At 43.0% G+C, this 22,983-nt stretch overlaps 1 protein-coding gene across 1 annotated transcript; it reads right to left on the bottom strand.

The window, feature by feature from the left end:
• Positions 1-2,900: 2,900 nt before the first annotated feature.
• TMEM129 (transmembrane protein 129, E3 ubiquitin ligase) lies at positions 2,901-18,147 on the bottom strand. Its single transcript, XM_077815943.1, has 4 exons — positions 17,377-18,147; positions 14,473-14,947; positions 7,491-7,650; positions 2,901-5,936 (listed from the first exon to the last, which is right to left on the bottom strand). The coding sequence occupies exons 1-4, from the start codon at positions 17,579-17,581 to the stop codon at positions 5,688-5,690; spliced, it is 1,089 nt and encodes a 362-aa protein (XP_077672069.1). The 5' UTR covers positions 17,582-18,147; the 3' UTR covers positions 2,901-5,687.
• Positions 18,148-22,983: the final 4,836 nt, after the last annotated feature.

The raw sequence follows: 22,983 nt of genomic DNA, 5'->3' as shown, positions 1-22,983 counted from the left end.
CTTTTGTTCAGCAATATCATTCATGCTCTCTTCCAGGTTGCATTCCACTTATTTGCATACATTCCAGCACTTTGTTTGCTTTTGTTTCTGCTGCCAGACACCAGGAAGTATATGCTTATCTCCACCATTTCCCTATACTCGCTCTTTTAAAATTTGCAACAGTAAAAACACAGAACACTTTGGAAACTAGTTACCACATCTGATCTCATTTTGAGTTGTCACCAGTGAATGACAATAAATACTTACTACCAGATTGTGCTATCACTGAATGGGTTGAACACGTTAACAAAGAAAGAGGTTTCTATTTACACGCAATGTGACTGTCCACACTCATGGCAAGGGACATATTGACAAAGTACAGAATTTAAAACATATGGCTTCCCATTACTGCAGAAGAAACTTTTCAGGATTCCAGCAATTACAGTTTCCTCAGTTACTATCTCATCAAGTAAATTTTTTTCCTTTTAAAATAAAGTGTTTGCTGATTTTATTACATTAACTTAACCTATTATGTAGCCAGACTGAAAGCTGTACTCCCGTATAATAGAAGTCAAATAGATAGATCATCTTTTGCTGGTTTGACACTAATAGATTAAATGTTTTATAATAAAAAGCTCAAGGCTACAAATTCAGAAAGTTGTATTCTTATTTAAAGGAAAAAAGGGACAATGGCACCTCATTGTGTGTTGTTTCAATGTCAAGCACTGAATCTGTAGAATCTTCAGATGCCCCTACATGCAGTCTATGCCATACTGGTATTCATCAGACATAAGGAATCTGAATCATTTCTGTCTTTGCAACCAACAAACTGGAGGTTGTAAACTGCTGAAAAGTTTGAAAAATAAAATAAAAAGTCTTCCATTAGCAATCAAGTTAAATGTCACTGCAACTTCACCCAACCAAAATGCAACTAAAGTGGCAGCACTACTTGAAGGTTATCATCAGTCAAAATTCCCAAATAAGGTAAGATTTGGTGTAAAGATTTTTTTAATAGAGGGCTGCAGCACTGTTTAAATGATCTGAACAATGTAACTACAGCTCTAGGGAAATACCATTCTAAGGCTATATCTACACTACACAGCTTTTAATGTCTAACAAATGTCTAGACATTAAATAGTCACACTATGGTAGTGGCACAAACTAGTGTAACTAATGCCTGAATTTTCAGAAATGCATGCCCAACACTACTGTGCTTGGAAACTGGGGATTTGCATGTAAATATACAATACCTACTGTACTGATATTGTGTATGCACAAGGGAATGTAGAAGTGCACACACACTTTTTAGGATTTCCACCTTCAATCTGTCTCCAGGAAATTATTATTCTGTAAATAAATATTTTATTTTACAAAATGAGTTTGGCTATTTTTAAAGATGAACAGTAAGAAGAACTGTTCTAAATATTGCTTTTATGCTTACACATGTTAACGGGACAGGGTGGATGGAACATACTTTTAAAGTGATTCTTCAATGCAAGTTATTACTTTCCGTGGAAGAGAGAAAAAGGACCTTATTTCACCATATACTTCTCAGGCCATCGACCTGATGAAACCACAAAAATGGATGTCCATTTCTACACTATATCACGTAGTCTCCATTAAAGTATGGAAGTCAATTAAAAAGTTAGGGGCGTTGTGTAGTAAGAGGCCATTGGCCCATTGTTCATTTTCTACTAGCTCTAAAGGTAAAGCTCATTGAGGTTTGAAAACACTCGGTTCTCTAGTCTAACATATCCAATAAGATGTTTGCAGAACTTAGAGACATGCTGGACTCATTCAAACAATCTAAACTTCAGAAGTTGTTGGTTTTAGGAATTTATGTCAATTAGTATTCATGACATTACAAAAACCACTTTATTTAGTAAATATTAGTGAGTCTTCTAAGACAGGGGATCTCACAACAAATTTTTGATGGCCTCAGAGTGTGGCCACCAACTCTTCCTGGTGGCTGGTCTGACAAATTTTCCTAAAATACTTAATTAACGTTAGGAAAAACAAACAAATAAGCACATATGCATGCCCAAATCATTGTAATTTATTTATGTAGGGTTTTTTCCCCCTGCAGACTCAATAATAAAAACAATGTACAGTTGTATTTTGGTGTCTCAGCCCCCGCTGCCATCCCCAGCCCCCCACAGATCCCTCCCCAGGCTCCCAATCACCCCCCTGCTCCCCTGGACCTCACATCCCAGGCTCATCCCACTCCATGCCTCTTGACCACAGTGTCTGGTAAGGCCGGCACTGCTGAAGTGCCATTGCCCTGGGCTGAAGCGCAGAGCGGGAGCCCTATGGCTGGAGCCAAGGAAGGGTCCAAGAGGGCCTGAAGCTTCACCAGCCGGCACAGGGAAGAGCTGAAGATTGGCAGGGGGAGGGGCCAAAGCATGGAGCCCACTGTCAGAGCTCCAGGGCTCAAGGAGGGGCTGAAGCCCACTTTTGGCTGAACCAGGGGAGGGGGCTGAAGCCCACCTCTGGAGTCCTGCAGCTGAAGGGGGAAAAATGTGGGCTGAAGCCCTCCCCTGGAGCATCTGGACACTGCAGGGATGCACTTCTGTTTGACCCCTCCCCCATCTCTGCCCAGGAGGCTGTCATGGCCACAGGAAAACACTCAGGTGACCGCATGTGGCCACATTTGAGAAACACTGTACTTCTGTAGATACAGCACTACCCTTAAAAGATGCAAGAATATTTTACACTTATGTGTATTAGTGCATTTGGTATACTACAATATTATAAAGTGTTACTAAGCTCTATTCTTATGACACAAAGATCCACTGAAATTAAAACTTCCAGTCACCTCAAAGAGAGGCTTTTTATAGTTAAAAAAGTAAAGAAATATATAGTGAATCTACTGGGCAAGCTGCTCAGATAGGAAAGCTTGTATTAAAAAGACATACTGGCAATCATCTTATTTTTACTTTATTAAAAAAATACTCTGCAGTTCTATAGTGCTTTTCATCCAAGGATCTCAAATTCCTTATGAATTAAGCTTCATAACACCTCTCCAGTAAAAGATTATTATTCCAAGTGGGAAAACAGACATAGAAATTGAGTGACTGTCAGTTTGAAAGCCACGGTCAGACTACCCATTTCCCTGCTGCGCCTACTCCATTAAAGACCACACCTCCTTACCATTGTGTTATGCAAACTTGATTAAAATAAATACTAAATTATCTTTATTTGCAAAAATTATTACAGAAGGGAAATGCACGCACCTATCTGAGAGCAGAATTCAGCCCTCTAAGACTGTGTAATGTAGGCTGAAAGAATACTGTAAATGTCACTTCAAAATAACCTCCCCACAAACTCATACTCACTTGAGCATGCATCATGTATTTTAAATTATTAGTGTCTTGCTTTTATTTTTTTTCAGACTTAGCACAAGCCTGAAGCTAAGGAATTCAATTGGATTCTGGACAAATAAAAAAAAACCACTGATGTCAGTTAGCAATTTTTTATGAAAGAGATTCAGATCCACACGGCCAGCCTCTGTATCAAGTTTCGATTCCATACGATCTGAAACAGCTGAGATATGAAACCCAGGAAAATCATCATTAATTAATTAATATATAGTATAAAGAGTTGCCAGTATTTCATAGTAAAGAGTGCATGCCTAACAGCATGCTCAAGTGAGTACTTTCCCCAAATACAAGTAATCTGGTAGTTTATATATATAAATATTAAAACAAAAAAGAGGCCTATATGTCATTTCTAAGTGTCCTTAAACCCTGTCCACAATACAAGTTTTAACCATATTTGTAACCAGTTCTTGACATGCCTGGCTTGTGTCTACACACCACACAGGCTGTGGCTACACCAAAGTTTAAATGAAATCTCCCGCTATTGCAGCTCATTGCTTGTATTATTACTATGCTTGGCAGAACTGACTATTTTTAAAAAAATAATTTTGGCAGATAATACAGAGGTTTATTTTTAAGCATTTGTTTAGATTTGTATTTATTTAAATTTTCATCTTTGCAGGAAATTGTTAGGGGTGGGTGGGGGGTGAGAAGAGGGTGGTGGTGGTCCAGACAATAATTATTTAATGACAGTAGATGTTGAGATGCAAAAAGTTAAAGCTACCTAAATGGCATCCCTGCTTCAGCTCCGCTAAGCCAGCGTTACAACACGCTTTATACACATTGAGGTGGGACTCTAATAAGTTCTCAAGCAGCATTTTTCTCATTTTGCCTATCTATAAATCTCAGTTAGTATTGCCGGAAATATTATTTCATCAGTTTGTGCATGTCTGGTGAAATCAACGTTTCCTGACATTTACCAATAAAAATCTAATTCTTCAAAGCATAATTGTTACCAATGGTGGGAGCTCGAGTGTAGAGTGGCTGCTATCATTTTTTACACTACGCCATCTACTTCTGCTCAAAGTGGTCCTACATGACCTACAGTGATTCAAATGCTGGCAACCACTAGCACCTTGTCTATACTCCCACTGCTACTACCTACCCCTTGTGGAGCTGCATCAGTGGGAGGTTTTAAGGAAAGTGCCAGAGTAGACAAGGCCACACAGTTGACGCGCTAGTAATACGGTCTTGTCCGCACCAGGAAAATCTCTCTGCTTTTCTGCACTGGTGCAGCTCCATTGTGGAAGCTGTGGTATAGGAAAGCACAGGCATTTTTACCACTGTGTTGTCTAACCCACACTCTGTCTATACCTGAAATAGCCAGCATGGCGACACGTCCTTATCCAGTCCTGACACCCCATTCATTTGGAAAAGCAGTTGCCGAGGAAAAAGCTACCGGTTTTGACACAGCCGAACATTCTTTTGGATTACTCAGATAATTGAGAGGATTGCTGCTCTCCGTCCAAATATGGATAAGTCATGCTTAACATTAGCATTAGCTGGAGAGTGCTGAGACTCCGAACAGGGAAAAAGTAGTTCTAGCTATAAGATGCTCTACACAGCACCAGCAGCACTTCAGGTTAATGAACTAAATTAACCACCCTTTTTGACTGACCTTCCTTGTATACTAAATATATCTGGAAACAAACTATTTTCTATTCTTCTTTGCGCTAAACTCCCTGCAGAAGTTACAGCGTAATTTCCTAGATCTCTATAGTAGTTGATCTGTGGGCCTGTTTTGGTGGAAAGGAAAAACACAACACTGAGACGTCTGTTTTGAGGAAAGCCCACAAAAATTAAAATGGACTTTACAAATGGATTCAAGATGAAGAAAGGTAGGCTGCAATTTGAGCCAACTATCCTTAGCAATATCAACTTGCTTAGTACATCTTATTATAAAGGAAAATTAGCCCTTAGCTAAAGAATCATTAAACACCCATGCTTAATCCTGTAATTAAAATAGCACTTAAGATATAGCTAGTTTACCAGGATTTCACCTATGATATAAGGGAAGCAAATGGGCCACTCTTATTGGTTTAAAGTGCATCCAACTGTTTGGAAATGAAAAGCAAAACCCCCCCCAAAACTCAACAATCTAAAATTTTAACTACGATGTTAGTGAATAAAAATGGAGAACACATTTTGAGGAGTGGGAAAAAAAGGAAAAGAAAATGTTGGGTTGCCATTTTCAGGGCTTTGAAGAAGAAAACTCCAGAGCTTTTACCTCTTCAGAAGCAGAAGAGCAAGAAACAAATCTAATGGGGCTCGCATCCAACCCTGCTGTGAATACATTCAGATTTCAAAAGGTAAATTGTACCAAGATATTATTCATTGTATTATGCAAACATCTAAAATGCAAAACTTTGCTCGGCAGGTTGGACAAGGCACTTGGCTTGATAGCCAGGTCTCTGGGTGCTGCTGATCCTGCCGGCTGGCAAACCATTTCCCCATGCAAGTCAGGCACCACATAGGACGACAGTAGCATTGCTGGCATTCTCCTTCATTTGGCTCTTGGCAATTTTTAACAAGCTTGATGTTTGCATTAGTCTGCATACACCCTATACATGGCTCCAGCTCCTATAGAAAGAGAAAAAGGGTAAAAAAGCATAACCGTATAGCAAATTATTGCTCTTCAACAACATTTACGAAGGTACTTGAAATGTAATGTTTGTTATGTAGTCTCCTTCCCCCAAAAGGAAGGAAGATATATTGGGTGAAATCCTAACTCCAATGAAGTTAATGGGTGTTTTTCAAGACGGCCAGGATTTCACCCCCTGGGAGTTTTCCAGCAAATTTTGTATAACTGAAAAGGACAGACTATCTGGGCATTAATCCACAGTTAGTCATGTTGGGTGTGCACCTGCAGCCCCCTTGAGAAGGTGCAGGCTGGAAGAACAGTTTTTAATGGTTTTATTAACAATAATATTTTGCAACGCCATTGGGCTTTCCAGCCCAGACCCTCAAAGCATTTACGTGGTCCAGCAGATAGGGCACTAAACTGGGAGGATTACACCTGAGTTCTGCTCTCAGCTTTTTCAATCATTAGTGTGGCCCTCGGCAAGTCACTTAACCACTCAGTGCCTCACTTTGCTCATCTGTAAAATGGCCTTTATTATACTTACCATACTTTGTACAGCACTTTACTCTATAAATGAAAAGTGCCAAGTACTATTTACAATCAAATTAGCCTCATAATTCCCCTTCAAGATATTATCTACATTTTACAGAGGGGGAAAGCTCAGGCACAGAGGGATTGAGTACATTGGTTAGAGTCACGCAGAAAGTCAGTCTCAAAGCTAGGGAGATATCCTAGATCTCCCAATTCCCATTTCTGTGTTTTAACTCCCAAATCATCACCTCTCTTTTTCAATGTAGACCATTACTTATGGTATCAGTCAGTATCAAACCAAAACCCATAAGCACAAGTACTTTATACCTAAAGATACCACAAGCTAAAAGGACTGAAATAAAGTGATTCTCTCTCAACCCAATAACTGTACAGTTCTGAGCCTGAAGGTTTGTTTCCATTGACACTTGGTCCTTATTATTACCGAAGAAAAGATTCAAAATATTATTTATAATGAAAATAAGATCCAGATTAGGAATCATTTCAATACATTAAAGGATAATAGCCCAGATCAATAAAGATGTTTAGGCACCTAATTTCCATTGATTTCAAAGGACATTGGGTATTTAAAAACCTTTAAGGATCTGGGCCCAGATCTAAAGTAACTTAGCTCTCCAGAAATACAAGATGTAAGGTGTGAGCTAGCTAAGGCAAATTGTCAAGACAGGGTATGCGCATCAATTTCAATTATTAATAGGAGTTGTGACTCTAGCTCTCTAGACAACACATGGAAATGTAACTCCATCATTTCTACATTCCCCAGGTAAAATCCTAGCGTTGACATTACATTAAAATAAAACTCCTTATTATGATATTTCCCATCCTCCCCCAAACTTAATCCATCAATGGCTTCTCTTGGAGCAAACACCAGAAAAAACAGCCAGGTTTACTTTACTAAATATTTACTGAACTGTAAGATAACCACTACGCAAACACAGTAATCATAGATTTGACTAATCCAGAAACTACAATTATTATAATGTCAAGTGATTAGAAACTCCTACCTGATTGCTGGGAACAGGGTATGTCTGATTAATTTCCACCAGCGATGTAAAGGTTTCCAGAAACAAGTCACTGAGGCTCTGATGGATCACAACGTTAGCTGCGTTACGGATCGGAGCATGAAGTTTCTCTCGTAGTTCCCCATACTCTGAGGAGTTCAACCTAAAGAAAGGATGGAACAGAATGTCACCTCATCATTCATTTAAGTAAGAAGAGAAAATTTATCTTGCTTACTACTTTGAAGCATATCATCAAAGAAGTGAATACCTAGAAAAGTTGTGTAGAGTGGTGCAGTCTGGTATCTAGTCAGAATAAATACACTTTGGGCTTCTTTTCCACAGGTCAAGACAAACCCTGAAACCCTAAACTCGTTCACTCTTTTTTTAATTGTTGTGGTTGGTTCATGCGGGACCATATTTTCAAAACTGGCTTCTCGTCTTGAGTGCCTAACTTGAGACACCTTTGGCTTGTTTCTTCAGAGATGCTGTGCATCAACACTGCCACTGATTTCAGATGGAGTTGCAGGTGTATGACACCTTGGAAAATCATGGCCAAGTTCAGTCAAGCTGGGGTTCCAAAAATTGGGACACCACAACCCTGAAGCCACTTCTGAAAATGTTGGTCTTAAGCATGCATGAAAGGGGTTAGTCTGACAATACTGAAGCGTGAAGCCATCCCTTTAACTACAGGGCAGATATAACCTGGATAGTGTGTGCTTTTCACACTGGCCATTATCATGCCTCAACCAGACTGAGATGCACAGCTACTAGGGCCAAGAGTGTAGTTTGGACTTCATGCCCATTCAAGTCCTTGGCTTCTTTGCCAAGACTGCCAATAGGGGCCATACAAGAGATGAATTAAAATATTACATAAAACCAAAATAAACCTTGTTCACCAGTAAGTGGAAACCAACTTACTGAGTCTCTGCAGGATTTACATATGTTACCTTGTCCAGTCCCTCCCCCGCCCCATTTGCACTCACTCATTTACATCACGTCTAAATTCTAGTTTGTAAGCTCTCTGGGGCAGATATCAGTTTAGTTATTGCTCCTTTCAGGCACATATCACATAGCTAGGTGCAATATAAATAAATAAATTAGGGCTGTCGATTAACTGCAGTTAATTCACGCGATTAACTAAAAAAAAGAATCGCGATTAATCGCAGTTTTACTCGCACCGTTAAACAATAGAATACCAATTGAAATGTATTAAATATTTTGGATGTTTTCCTACATTTTCATACATATTGTATTCTGTGTTGATTGAAAACAAAGTGTATATTATTTTAAAAATAATAAAAGAAATAGTATTTTTCAATTCACCTCATACAAGTACTGTAGTGCAAGCTCTTTGTCATGAAAGTGCAACTTAAAAATGTAGATTTTTGTTACATAACTGCACTCAAAAACAAAAAACAATGTAAAATTTCAGAGCCTACAAATCCACTCAGTCCTACTTCTTGTTCAGCCAATTGCTAAGACAAACAAGTTTGTTTACATTTACAGGAGATAATGCTGCCCTCTTCTTATTTACAATGTCACCAGAAAGCGAGAACAGGCATTTGCATGGCACTTTTGTAGCCGGCATTGCAAGGTATTTATGTGCCAGATATGTTAAACATGCCCCTTCATACTTCGGCCACCATTCCAGAGCACATGCTTCCATACTGATGATGCTCATTAAAAAAATAATGTGTTAATTAAATTTGTGACTGAACCCCTTGGGGGAGAATTGTATGTCCCCTGCTCTGTTTTACCTGCATTCTGCCATATATTTCATGTTATAGCAGTCTCGGATGACGACCTAGCATATGTTGTTCATGTTCAGAACACTTTCACTGCAGATCTGACAAAACGCAAAGAAGGTACCAATGTCAGATTTCTAAAAATAGCTACAGCACTCGACCCAAGGTTTAAGAATCTGAAGTACCTTCCAAATTCTGAGAGCGACGAGGTGTGGAACGTGCTTTCAGAAATCTTAAAACGCCACTCCGATGTGGAAACTACAGAACCTGAACCACCAAAAAAGAAAATCAAAAATCAACCTTCTGCTGGTTGCATCTGATTCAAATAATGAAAATGAATATGCGTCAGGCTGCACTGTTTTGGATTGTTATCAAGCAGAACCCGTCATCAACATGGACCCATATCACCTGGAATGGTGGTTGAAGCATGCGCATCTGGCACGTAAATATCTTGCGACACCGGCTACAACAGTGCCATGGGAATGCCTGTTCTCACTTTCGGATGACATTGTAAACAAGAAGCAGGCAGTATTATCTCCTGCAAATTTATACAAATGTGTTTGTCTGAGTGATTGGCTGAACAAGAAGTAGGACTGAGTGGCCTTGCAAGCTCTAAAATTTTACATTGTTTTATTTTTGAATGATTTTTTTTGCACATTTGTAAGTTCAACTTTAATGGTAAAGAGATTGCACTACAGTACTTGTATTGGGTGAATTGAAAAATACTATTTCTTTTGTTTTTTACAGTGCAAATACTTGTAATCAAAAATAAATATAAAGTGAGCACTGTACACTTTGTATTCTGTGTTGTAATTGAAACCAATATATTTGAAAATATGGAAAACATCCATAAATATTTAAATAAATGGTATTGTTATTAGCAGTTCAATTATTAATTGCGATTACTTCTTTTAATCGCTTGACAGCCCTAAAATAAATAAATAAAGTGTGTTAATAGTGCCAACCATTGTACTGCTTTGTATGTAGCATTATGGGTAACACAACTGAGATTTCATGTTTCACATAGGCTATACCTACAACCATTAGATGGTAACAACTCTGTGTCACTATTGTCCAGCAACATTGATCAGGTCCACATTAGGTTATTTTTGCTAAAGTTTCCCACTCTTGCTACCACCAGTTCAGCTCCGGAGGTGGTAGCCACAGTGGCAATGCTAGTTAAGATACGGCTCCTGGTGGCCCCCATTGTTTTAAGCACTGCTCAGCACAGGTCACCACAACATGGGGCATAAAACCCGTTGCAGAGGGTAACTTGTCTATAGTAGGGCTCTCATATGTGCTATCACTGGTGGAACTGAACCTGCGGCAGCAAAAGTGAGAAACTGTAGCAAAAAATGTCCTAATATAGACAAGGCCATAGAGGTAAAGGCTCTTCATCCTATTGCTAATTCTCTGAGCTACCCATGTTCTTTAACTGTGATTTTCCTTTCTAAACCTGCTCTTCCCCCATTTTGAAGCAGCACAGGGATACAGCAATTTTGCTTTAAATAGTGATGGCACACAGGAAAATCAGGATGTGAAAGGCAATTACTGCTGGGTCTTTCTAGGAAACAGAAGCCTCTAACACAAACCCCCTACACTGGGAGAGTAATTTCAGGAGCATGATAAGATTTTATTTGGCAAGTTCCAGAGTAGCAGCCGTGTTAGTCTATATTCGCAAAAAGAAAAGGAGGACTTGTGGGACCTTAGAGACTAACCAATTTATTTGAGCATAAGCTTTCGTGAGCTACAGCTCACTTCTGTAGCTCACGAAAGCTTATGCTCAAATAAATTGATTAGTCTCTAAGGTGCCACAAGTCCTCCTTTTCTATTTTTGGCAAGTGCAGTTTGCAGGGACACAACTAGCTGTTTGGTTCTGTCACAGCCAGAACTGATAAAGAATACTCATCCATTACTGGAAAGAAATCTTTCAAGGCTAAGGCTAAGCTGATTTAACAGATCAAACTCTTGTCTACAGCCATATACTGTAGTCTCTAGTACTCAGCTTTTCAGCCTTTACAAGTTAAGCTTTCACACTGATCATATGTATCTGAAAACAACACATCTTGTTTTGACTACATCTTAACTTCAGTAGACTGAGAATTATTTTGATAGGTAATTTAACCTACGATAAGGTAAAATTAATCCTGCCCCAGCAGAGGGGGCTGGACTAACGGAGCCCTACAGTTCTATTATATTTTAACGTAGGGCTGCAATCACACTGAATATTACTCTGTTCAAGTTACAGTATGTAGGAGTCTGCAAAAAATAAAAAAGGAAAAGGAACAGTTCAGGAGGACTGCACCTAGGAGATACTTTAAAAGAGACATTCCTGGGATAACATACATATTTGTAATGTGTGTCACCACTGCCCATGGCTGAACGGAATCACATCTGCTCAAGTGTTTGTGATGCTATCTTCTGGTGGCTGCAGACTACAAAGTGGTTAAATGCCCTAACCCCCAATGTTTTCGGAAAGCTCAGTGGGAGAATCAGCTGCACCTGGGAGAAGTCTGAGAAGGGTTTAATGGGCAGGAAGTGAAGTTAACTGGAGTACTGGAGAGCGGAGTACTGGAGAGCAAACTAGTGGTGCACAGAGCTTCAGCAGCACACAGGTGCAGGAAGCCTTGCAGTGGTTGGAGAAGCACAAAAGGTGGGATACTAGGAGCAGAAAGGAAAGCCCAAGTGTTGTTTAGAACCGCTGGCCAGCTGCAAGATGGTAGAAACTGGAGCTGGGCGTGAGGGTCAACGGAGAGATGTGTAAGAGAAACTGAAAAAAAAAATCAATCACCTGTATGAGAAAGGCATGATACAGCCCTTTGGAGAGCTACTCCAGTATACTACTAAATGAAGAATTATAGCTAAAGGTAATATTGCTGATAGCAAGTAGAGGTATTCCTTCAGTGCAAATGGTCGAGGCCTGTGTGTTCAGGGCAGAAGGTCCTAGGTTCTCATGTTGAACGTGTGTGATATATGGGGCCTTGTTCACACAAGTCAATTTTTACAAAAACTTTCCACTGTTGCTAACAATGGTGCAACTCAGCCTGTGGGTATGTACCTATACTGCACACAGGGGGAAGGGGAAATGTTGACATATGTCCTATTATGACTTAGTTATGTTACATCTACATTATACCTATGGAGATTTGCTATTTCTGCATTTTCTTATTACAAGAACTTTCTGACTTTATAAAAAATATTCTTGGTACTAGTTTATTTAGCAAAAGGAAGGTCCTGATATTTCTTTGGAAAAAATTACCAAGGTAAGTGTCTGATTCTTAACAGTGGATGTGACTTTACTATTGCCTCATTAAAACACAATTGAAATAATCAGCTAATGAATAATCTTTATGTCACCATCTTCAAAGCCCTACACACATTTGACCCTCCCTACTTATACCTTTGTCAAGGATTGCATTGGGCTCCTCCCTTCCCCCCACAATCTCCACAGTTCTGCAAATGTTCCAGCTCTGTCAGTTTTTCACAATCACCCTTGTGCCTTCTTCCATGCTTCCTATGACCTCCCTGAGCTACCCTGCAAGGGTCCTGCCTGGTCCACTTTTAAATCTCTCTTAGACACACCTCTGTCATGCAGTAAGTCAAGTTGATTTGTATATAGGTTGTCCATTACTGTGGCCTTTTCCTTAAACTCTTTCTACTTAACCGTCCTTATACTAAGCTCCTAGAAGTAGGGACCATCTGTTTTCAGTGTCTGGCAGATGCCACTATAAATAAATAACACACTGAAATTGATGGATTAGTATCTTAGATCAGGCCTGAATATATCTGCTATTCTAGTTTAGACTTCAGAGCCCTCTGACACTTACGATTTAGTCTGTCAGTCATATCCACAGGCTGTCCCACAGACTAGAAGCTTACAGATTCAGCCATGTAAATGGACACTGTCAGCTACCTTTTCAAATATATAGTTTTAAATATCCTTTTAGAAGCATGAATAAAAACAAACAACAGGGCGTTGTTTGTTTACTCCTTTGTGAGACAGCATTACTAAGGATGTCAGCATCACTAAAAATAGCCTTTGTTAACTACATTTTGCTGCAGAACTGTAGATTTATCTAGCTCCTACATAAACAGTGACTTGAAAAACAAAAACAGCAATTGAGAGGAACACAGAAAACAGAAAATAGGCATTTAAAATCCAGAGAACATTCACTAAGAACATAAGAATGGCCATACTGGGTCAGACCAATGGTCCATCTAGCCCAGAATCCTGTCTTCCGACAGTGGCCAATGCCAGGTACCCCAGAGGGAATGAACAGATCAGATAGACATCAAGTGATCCATCCCCTACCCCCTTTCCCAGCTTTTGGCAAACAGAGGCTAGGGACACCATCCCTGTCCATCCTGGCTAACAGCCATTGATGGACTTATCCTCCATGAACTTCTCTAGTTCTGTTTTGAACCGTTAGTGTCTTGGCCTTCACAACATCTTCTGGCTAGGAGTTCCACAGGTTGACTGCGTGTTATGTGAAGAAATACTTCCTTTTGTTTTAAACCTGCTGTCTATTGATTTCATTTGGTGACCCATAGTTCTTGTGTTATGAGGAGTAAATAACACTTCCTTATTTACTTCACACCAGTTATGATTTTATAGACTTCCATTATATCCCCCATTAGTCATTTCTTTTCCAAGCTGAAAAGTCCCAGTCTTATTATTCTCTCCTTATATGGAAACTAGCAGGATTTTAAATTTAAATAAGGTGAAATTTGGGGCCAAAGCTACTTGTCCACTTCTCTTTAAAATTAGGTTTGTTTGCAATATGTCACTGTGAAAACACAACCACAGCTTGTAAAGGTACGTATGTCTCAAAGGAAGATGGAAATCATGGTCAATTTTGCTAGAGTCATTGATTTTTATCACAATTTTGACGGGAGATTTTCCCTTGTTCCTTCTTCTCCCCCATCCCTCACCCATAGCTCTTCTAAGTGGCTTCGCTCTCCCTCTTTAACCTGCTCTGGGAATGAGTAACTTGTTCCTCTGATTGGCCAATATGCCTTCATTGCCTTACAGAGTAGCAATCTCCCTGAATAGCATTTTTCCCTGCACTTTACAGGGCTACACACAACTTTCTCTGTTGGCGGCGAAGGGGAGATGTCAACACCCTAAAAGTTTTGGTATCTGTCACAGCAGCAGCAGATATGACACATGCGCTTCCCTATCCATCATCAAATGGCATATACTATACACGGCATAACACTGCAAGGTTAATTTGTTTTACCGGATATCGAAAGCTTTCACATAGGGATTAATACTGGCAACACGGATGGTGAGGAACTGCACAGGCATGTTTGAATCAGGTGATAGTTCGTGTTGTCTGGAATCTGTCACTGTCAGATGAATGTCCTGCTGTTGGGCAACATGTAAACTGTAAGTGGTCACTTTAATCACCCAGGTGTCCGTAACAATCACCCTTGCTCCTGGTGCTCCAGTAGCAAACTTGTCAATCCTCCTGAATTCTGTATTGATGGAAGAAGCCACTGCCCGCCAACCAGACTGTGGAAGAGCATGAAAGGCAAGTGTCCGAGCTAAAGGATGGTTATCCCAGCCATTCCGTGACCAGTAATATGCCAGGATGCCAGTGACTGTTGGAGCAAGAACAGCCAGCAAGAAGAATATTTCCCAGCCTTCTGAGGCCTGGTAAAAATAGAAAAGCTGCTTCTCTGGTGCTGCAAAGCACATGCCAATGTAATAACCTGTAAAGAAAGATATTTACTTTCAGAAGACAATAGAATATATTCACACCAATTGATCTTATAGTTCATCTGGCGGGTGTGCTCAACTCTGGGTGACTTTTTTTTTTTTAGGGTGGTGACTTCAATTTCAACTTTCCTAACCTGAGTCTTTAGAAGGCATTTATTTTTACACAAGTTATACAGTTAGTAAAGGGAGGTCATTACAGTTTGCTGAGTAAACAAACCCATATCCCTATATAACATATAGTCAAACATAGCCAACTGAGAGTTACCGAGAATAAAAGTAAAGTGGTATGTATATAATATGCAGGTCCCAGAGATGGAATTAACCCCATTATTTAAAGTTTGACAGTTTGGGTTTTTTTTAAACTTTATAATAAATGGCACTGCACTACCACGCTGAACTGCCTTTCTGTGCTTGCTTCCTTCCCTCTCTGGGATTAGTTAATCCTGCCAGAGTAGGTCTTCTGATGACAACAACAGACAGAGAGACTTTCTCGGACAGTGGTGCTGATTGGTTCAGTTTCACAATTCACATGCAGATGTAATTTCATACCTGTGAGTTACAAGATTTCTCCTCCCAAAATGGATTACTTTGTTTAACACTACAGCTCAAGTATTATTTATGTTCACTTACACTGCTTTATTAGAGTGGTGTAGAGACACAGGGCACCATGGTTGGGGTGAATGCAAGACTGTCTTTATTTTCTGTTTACATAGAATTTTACCTCCCTACAACATGCTCCCTAGGGGTCACCCTCAATAGCGGCTCTAAGCGTTCACATCTAATGCCCCAAGCAGAACCTCACTATTTGCACCATTTTCTGGGAAACCCATTATTGATTACTTCATAATTTGCAGAATCTGACAATCAGTTAGTTAAAAGGTGCTATATCTTACAGTATTTTTTCACTGACATGTAGTTTTGTTTTATTTATAATATTCTGTAATGTCTGAGTAAATATTCTAATAGTGAATTTTTATAAAACAATGAATTCTTAGTAATACCAGATCTCACTAGAGCTGATATTAGATCTCCACTCATAGGCAGGGCAAGACCATTGTTATTTTGGTGCAAATTAATGAGGCTCTGATGCATATGAAGGAGCTGCTTCACCTCACAAGTACTTCAGATGTGTTTGTGGATTTGCTAAAGAGACAGAAGCATGTAAAGACACTGAAGCCATGGACAATCCCTCAACCTTCAAGATCTGGGTCTTGCCTTCCTTCAGCTCACACAGCCACACCCATGTCAAGGGGACACAATAGAGCGCATTTTTCAAACTCAGTGCAGACAAGGCTACATTCAGTAAAGAAGTGGGGATGCAAATCACAGCAAGTGAAAGAGATGAGAAGGGGAAACCACACTGTCAGGAGACTGACTAAATGATGACAGACCAGGGTCCAGGCTTTCTGCACAGTCACTGCTAACTGAAGGTGCAACGGGACAGTCTGACAGCAGAGACTGTACAAATACCTATTTTAATTTGCTGTCACCTTCTTCCTCCTTCTCCATCCCCTCAGTTCTTACCACACGACCTAGGTATTATCCCCCCACCCCCTTCACCACAGCTCCCTGGCTATTTCCCTCCATCCCCTCTCCTCAAGCTATACTCCCCCATTCTCCATAGTTCCTTGATCTCATCCAACCCCCTAACTGTTCTCCTGCCTGACCATTCTCCCACCCTTCCCTACAGTCCCCTCGCTGTCCTTTCCCACTCCCTTTCCTTCCTCCCCCTTGCTACTCTCCCCCAGCACTTTCCCCCTCCTTCCACCAACCCCTCGCCCGCTACTCTCCCCCACCATCTTCCCGTTCCTCCCCCCCGGCCATTCTGGCCCCAGCCCTTCCCCACAGCCCCCCTTCCCCCCCCCCGCCACTCTGGCCCCAGCCCTTCCCCCCCCCCAGCCACTCTGGCCCCGGCCCCAGCCCTTCCCCCCCGCCCCAGCCACTCTGGCCCCGGCCCCAGCCCTTCCCCCCCCCCCCAGCCACTCTGGCCCCAGCCCTTCTTCCCCCCCGGCCACTCTGGCCCCAGCCCTTCCCCCCCCCCAGCCACTCTGGCCCCAGCCCTTCTCCACAGCCCCCCTTTCCCCCCCCCCGGCCACTCTGGCCCCAGCCCTTCCCCCCCCCCCCCAGCCACTCTGGCCCCAGCCCTTCCCCACAGCCCCCCTTCCCCCCCCCGGCCACTCTGGCCCCAGCCCTTCCCCCCCCCCAGCCACTCTGGCCCCCCCAGCCACTCTGCCCCCCCCCCAGCCACTCTGGCCCCGGCCCCAGCCACTCTGGCCCCGGCCCTTCTTCCCCCCCGGCCACTCTGGCCCCAGCCCTTCCCCACAGCTCCCCTCCCCCGGCCACTCTGCCCACAGCCCCCCTTGGCCCCCGCCTCAGCTGCTTCCCCCAGCCCCGCTCCCTCCGTGCCCCAGGCCCCCCTCACCGAGCGGCAGCAGGCCGTGGGCCAGCATGGTGCCGGTGCTCCTCCGCAGGTGGTAGTGGACGAAGGCCGCGTCCTCGCTGCCCAGCCAGCCGGCCAGCAGGTTCTGCACGGTGAGCCCGGCCGAGCGGAACTCGTTGGGGGTGAACACGAAGCAGACGGCGAACACCAGGTAGGCCAGCGTGAAGGTCACGGCGGGGCTGTCCATGGCCCGCTCCGCTCCAGAGGCGGCTCCGAGTCCGCCTGTGCCCGCCCGGCCCGGCCCGGCCGCCGCGCAGGGCCCTGGGAGAGGAAGTTGTGCGGCGGGACAGAAAGCGGCGATCCCCGGCGCGGCCTCCGCCCAGCAGGAGACCAGCCCCCAGCGGAGCCGGCTCGGGACCCTCCTGCGAGCGGGGGCGCTACAGCGGGCTGCAGGGCACGGAGAGGCCCCGGGGGCGTGTGTACCTGTCCCCGGGCCGCGAGCAGCCTTCCCGGCCCGCCGCCGACTCCCGCTCGGCTTTCGTGTGCAACTCTCCGGTTCCCAGCCCCTGTGACGCGAGCCCTGAACACGTAACCGACTCCGGAGCGAGGTATCCGAAGTCCTCCCACAAGCAGCGGGCTGCTGGGCTTTGAGGTCCAAAAAACTTCATGACAGTCGGTCCCTCGGTTTTTCACAAAGAGCCGTGGCCATTTCACACAAGGGGCCTGTCCTGCGTGCCCCGGTTACTACCCGGGCTGTTGTAATTCCCTACTAGCCCGCGGCCTGTGGCTGAGTCAGTGCCTCTACTGAGAAGCCAGCAGCGTGAGCTCTGCTCCCAGGGGCTAGACACGGGACTGACCGCAGGGGATCGATCCTGATACGGATTCCCCTGGGCTTGGTCAAGTTACACAAACCGGCATTTTCCAACTTGGGCACCTAACTTTAGGCAACCAAATCTAGAGATGCTGACCATTGCTAGTATTATACCAATAAAGTAAAAACCAGCAGGATCTTCTTAAAGGGGAAAAGGCAAAATGCCACATTTATTGTGAATACAGAAAGAATCATAGTCAGCAGTTAGTTGTAGCTATAACATTCCATTCAATCTCATATTTAGTCACACATTCATTCATACACACTCTCACAGGTTCTGCAAGGTTGTTATCATAGTTACCAGCCTTAGAGTTGCCCATGCCAAGCCACTGGCCAGGTGGCCTGGACATGAGGAGGGAGCAGGGCCTTGTCAGATGCTCATCTGATGCTCCTGGAAGTTGGTTTGCAGAATCAGACCCCAAAGTTCTCACTTTCTAGAGTCCATTTTTGTAGGAATTTCTTCCTATACCAGTCTATGGGAATTGCTTCATCATGCTGTTGCTGAATCAATCAGCAGATGTCACAATCCTGACGGCTCTGTGCTGCCAGATGTTATCTTGTTCTTTGGTTCTCCCATTCTTGAGGCTGTTGGGTGGATTCCAGTCTGCCCTCCCGGCTTATGCTTAAATAAATTTGTTAGTCTCTAAGGTGCCACAAGGACTCCTTGTTGTTTTTGCTGATACAGACTAATACAGCTACCACTCTGAAACCTTTACAGAACAGTGTTCAGAGTAGCAGACGTGTTACTCTGTATCCGCAAAAAGAAAAGGAGTACTTGTGGCACCTTAGAGACTAACAAATTTATTTGAGCATAAGCTTTCGTGAGCTATAGCTCACTTCATCGGATGCATTTAGTGGAAAATACAGTGGGGACATCTATTTACACAGAGAACATGAAACAATGGGTGTTACCATACACACTGTAACGAGAGTGATCAGGTAAGATGAGCTATTACCAGCCGGAGAGTTGGGGGGGGGGGGGAGAGGGAGAGCCTTTTGTAGTGATAATCAAGGTGGGCCATTTCCAGCAGTTGACAAGAAGTCTGAGGAACAGCGGGGCGGGGGGAGGGCAGGGAATAAACATGGGGAAATAGTTTTACTTTGTGTAACGACCCATCCACTCCCAGTCTTTATACAAGCCTCAGTCATGCTGAAACTGTGGAAAAGCAGCATCACTTGCCCCATAACCTCAGCCGTGCAGAACACAATGCCATCCACAGCCTCAGAAACAACTCTGATATCCTAATCAAAAACGCTGACAAAGGAGGAGCTATCGTCATCATGAATAGGTCGGAATATGAACAAGAGGCTGCTAGGCAGCTCTCCAACACCACTTTCTACAAGCCATTACCCTCTGATCCCACTGAGGGTTACCAAAAGAAGCTACAGCATTTGCTCAAGAAACTCCCTGAAAAAGCACACGAACAAATCCGCACAGACACACCCCTGGAACTCCGACCAGGGGTATTCTATCTGCTACCCAAGATCCATAAACCTGGAAATCCTGGACGCCCCATCATCTCAGGAATTGCCACCCTGACAGCAGGATTGTCTGGCTATGTAGACTCCCTCCTCAGGCCCTACGCTACCAGCACTCCCAGCTACCTTCGAGACACCACTGACTTCCTGAGGAAACTACAATCCATCGGTGATCTTCCTGAAAACACCATCCTAGCCACTATCGATGTAGAAGCCCTCTACACCAACATTCCACACAAAGATGGACTACAAGCCATCAGGAACAGTATCACTGATAATGTCACGACAAACCTGGTGGCTGAACTTTGTAACTTTGTCCTCACCCATAACTATTTCACATTTGGGGACAATATATACCTTCAAATCAGCGGCACTGCCATGGGTACCCACATGGCGCCACAGTATGCCAACATTTTTATGGTTGACTTAGAACAATGCTTCCTCAGCTCTCGTCTCCTAATGTCCCTACTCTACTTGCGCTACATTGATGACATCTTCATCATCTGGACCCATGGAAAAGAAGCCCTTGAGGAATTCCACCATGATTTCAACAATTTCCATCCCACCATCAACCTCAGCGTGGACCAGTCCACACAAGAAATCCACTTCCTGGACACTACAGTGCTAATAAACGATGGTCACATAAACACCACCCTATACCGGAAACCTACTGACCGCTATTCCTACCTACATGCCTCCAGCTTTCATCCAGACTACACCACACGATCAGTTGTCTACAGCCAAGCTCTACGATACAACCGCATTTGCTCCAACCCCTCAGACAGAGACAAACACCTACAAGATCTCTGTCAAGCGTTCTTACAACTACAGTACCCACCTGCTGAAGTGAAGAAACAGATTGACAGAGCCAGAAGAGTTCCCAGAAGTCACCTACTACAGGACAGGCGCAACAAAGAAAATAACAGAATGTCACTAGCCATCACCTTTAGCCCCCAACTAAAACCTCTCCAACACATCATCAAGGATCTACAACCTATCCTGAAGGACGACCCATCACTCTCACAGATCTTGGGAGACAGGCCAGTCCTTGCTTACAGACAGCCCGCCAACCTGAAGCAAATACTCACCAGCAACCACACACCACACAACAAAAACACTAACCCAGGAACCTATCCTTGCAACAAAGCCCGTTGCCAACTGTGTCCACATATCTATTCAGGGGTCACCATCATAGGGCCTAATCACATCAGCCACACTATCAGAGGCTCGTTCACCTGCACATCTACCAATGTGATATATGGCATCATGTGCCAGCAATGCCCCTCTGCCATGTACATTGGTCAAACTGGACAGTCTCTATGTAAAAGAATAAATGGACACAAATCAGACGTCAAGAATTATAACATTCAAAACCAGTCGGAGAACACTTCAATCTCTTTGGTCACTCGATTACAGACCTAAAAGTGGCAATTCTTCAACAAATAGAATTAATTTGCAAACTGGATACAATTAACTTTGGCTTGAATAAAAACTGGGAGTGGATTGGTCATTACACAAAGTAAAACTATTTCCCCATGTTTATTCTCTGCCACTTCCTCAGACGTTCTTGTCAACTGCTGGAAATGGCCTACCTTGATTATCACTACAAAAGGTTCCCCCCCCCCCCGCGCCCCCTCCTCCCCCCACTCTCCTGCTGGTAATAGCTCATCTTACCTGATCACTCTTGTTACAGTGTTTGGTAACACCCATTGTTTCATGTTCTCTGTGTATATAAATCTCCCCACTGTATTTTCCATTGAATGCATCCGATGAAGTGAGCTGTAGCTCACGAAAGCTTATGCTCAAATAAATTTGTTAGTCTCTATGGTGCCACAAGTCCTCCTTTTCTCTTTACAGAACAGAGCCGCAGGTGTGGAGCTCAGCCTTCTATAGGCCTCTTCACTTCTGACTGTTAAATAGAGACCTGATCCTGCACTGAATTCTGCATGGGCAGACTCTTATGCCTGTCTGAGGTCAATGGTGCTTCATCAAGTGCAGAAGTCCACCTGTGAAGAGCTCATTCCAGAATTGATGTCTAGGTGTTTTCATAGCTTCCACCAATGCACCATATAAAAATCCAGTTGAGGCTTCAAATTCAGAGCCTTGCCTTGTAATTTCATCCCATATCCTTATGTGGCCTTGTGATCACTAGGCTTAATTTTTGTAAAATTTCCCCTTTGCAAAGTGGTTTATGGCATAAACACAGAGAAGTTAGATAAACAAGTAAAGTTATCTTGCTAGAAGTTTGCAACTTAACACTACTTTATTTCTTAGAATTCAGAATGATAACACACAAGAACGAAAGAGAGACAAAGCTGTTCCCTAAGACAGAGAGGCACAACTCACCTTCCCCTTGTTCTTTTCAGACTGACTATGGTACTGCTCCCCATCCCAGATGACTAAGGTACCTAGCCTGCAAGTGGACCTGGAACTTCCTCCCTCCACACACACTCTTAAAGTGATAGCTTGCATGTCCAGATTATTCACACAAGTAAGGGTTATTCATAAGAACAGTCCTATTGGGTCAGACCAATGGTCCATCTAGCCCAGGATCCTTTCTTCTGACAGTGGCCAGCACCAGATGCTTCAGAGGGAATGAACAGAACAGGGCAGTTTTGAGTCCAGTCCCATCTTCTCGCAGTTGGTGCTTTAGGGATACCCGGAGCATGGGGTTGCCTCCCTGACCATCTTGGCTAATTGCCATTGATGGACCTATGCTCCATGAATTTATCTAATGCTTTTTTGAACCCACTTACTTTTGGCTTTCACAACATCCTATGGCATTGAGGGTCACAGGTTGACTGTGAGATTCATGTGAGTAAGAATTGCAGGATTGGGCCTTATGTTAGTCATTTCAAAAGTATTTTATTCAGTTATTTCCAGAGCAATGTTTTATGTCATTGTTGTTAACATTTACATTTTTCAGAAATAAATAAGTTTTTTGTAGCATTGGCTTGGTGTTTTATAAATACCAGAGGTCCTTATCCTGCAAAAGGGACCCACTTGTGCAGACCCCTTGCTCACACAAAGTCCTATGCATGTCCAGGGACTGAATCCTGACCTGAGGTTTATGCAGGTGCAGTGATCCACCTACAACTTATTATGGCATTTGTGCCCATGTGAGCATAAGAATCCTTGCAGCATTGGGACTTGAAATAGATAATTGCAGTATTTATATTGCAGTAAGATTTTTAAATAATATTTGTATAGGATTAAAGTAATTATTTGCCCAAGTTAAATTTTGTTTGTAATACAGACAGTTGTGGGGCTGTTTCAGTGACCTGTGCTCTTTATTAGTA

The sequence above is a fragment of the Eretmochelys imbricata genome, chromosome 4 (genome assembly GCF_965152235.1).
Source record: "Eretmochelys imbricata isolate rEreImb1 chromosome 4, rEreImb1.hap1, whole genome shotgun sequence".
NCBI classification, from domain to species: Eukaryota; Metazoa; Chordata; order Testudines; family Cheloniidae; genus Eretmochelys; species Eretmochelys imbricata.
The sequence above is the reverse complement of the archived record's forward strand: the minus strand, read 5'-3'. Positions and strand labels throughout refer to the sequence as shown.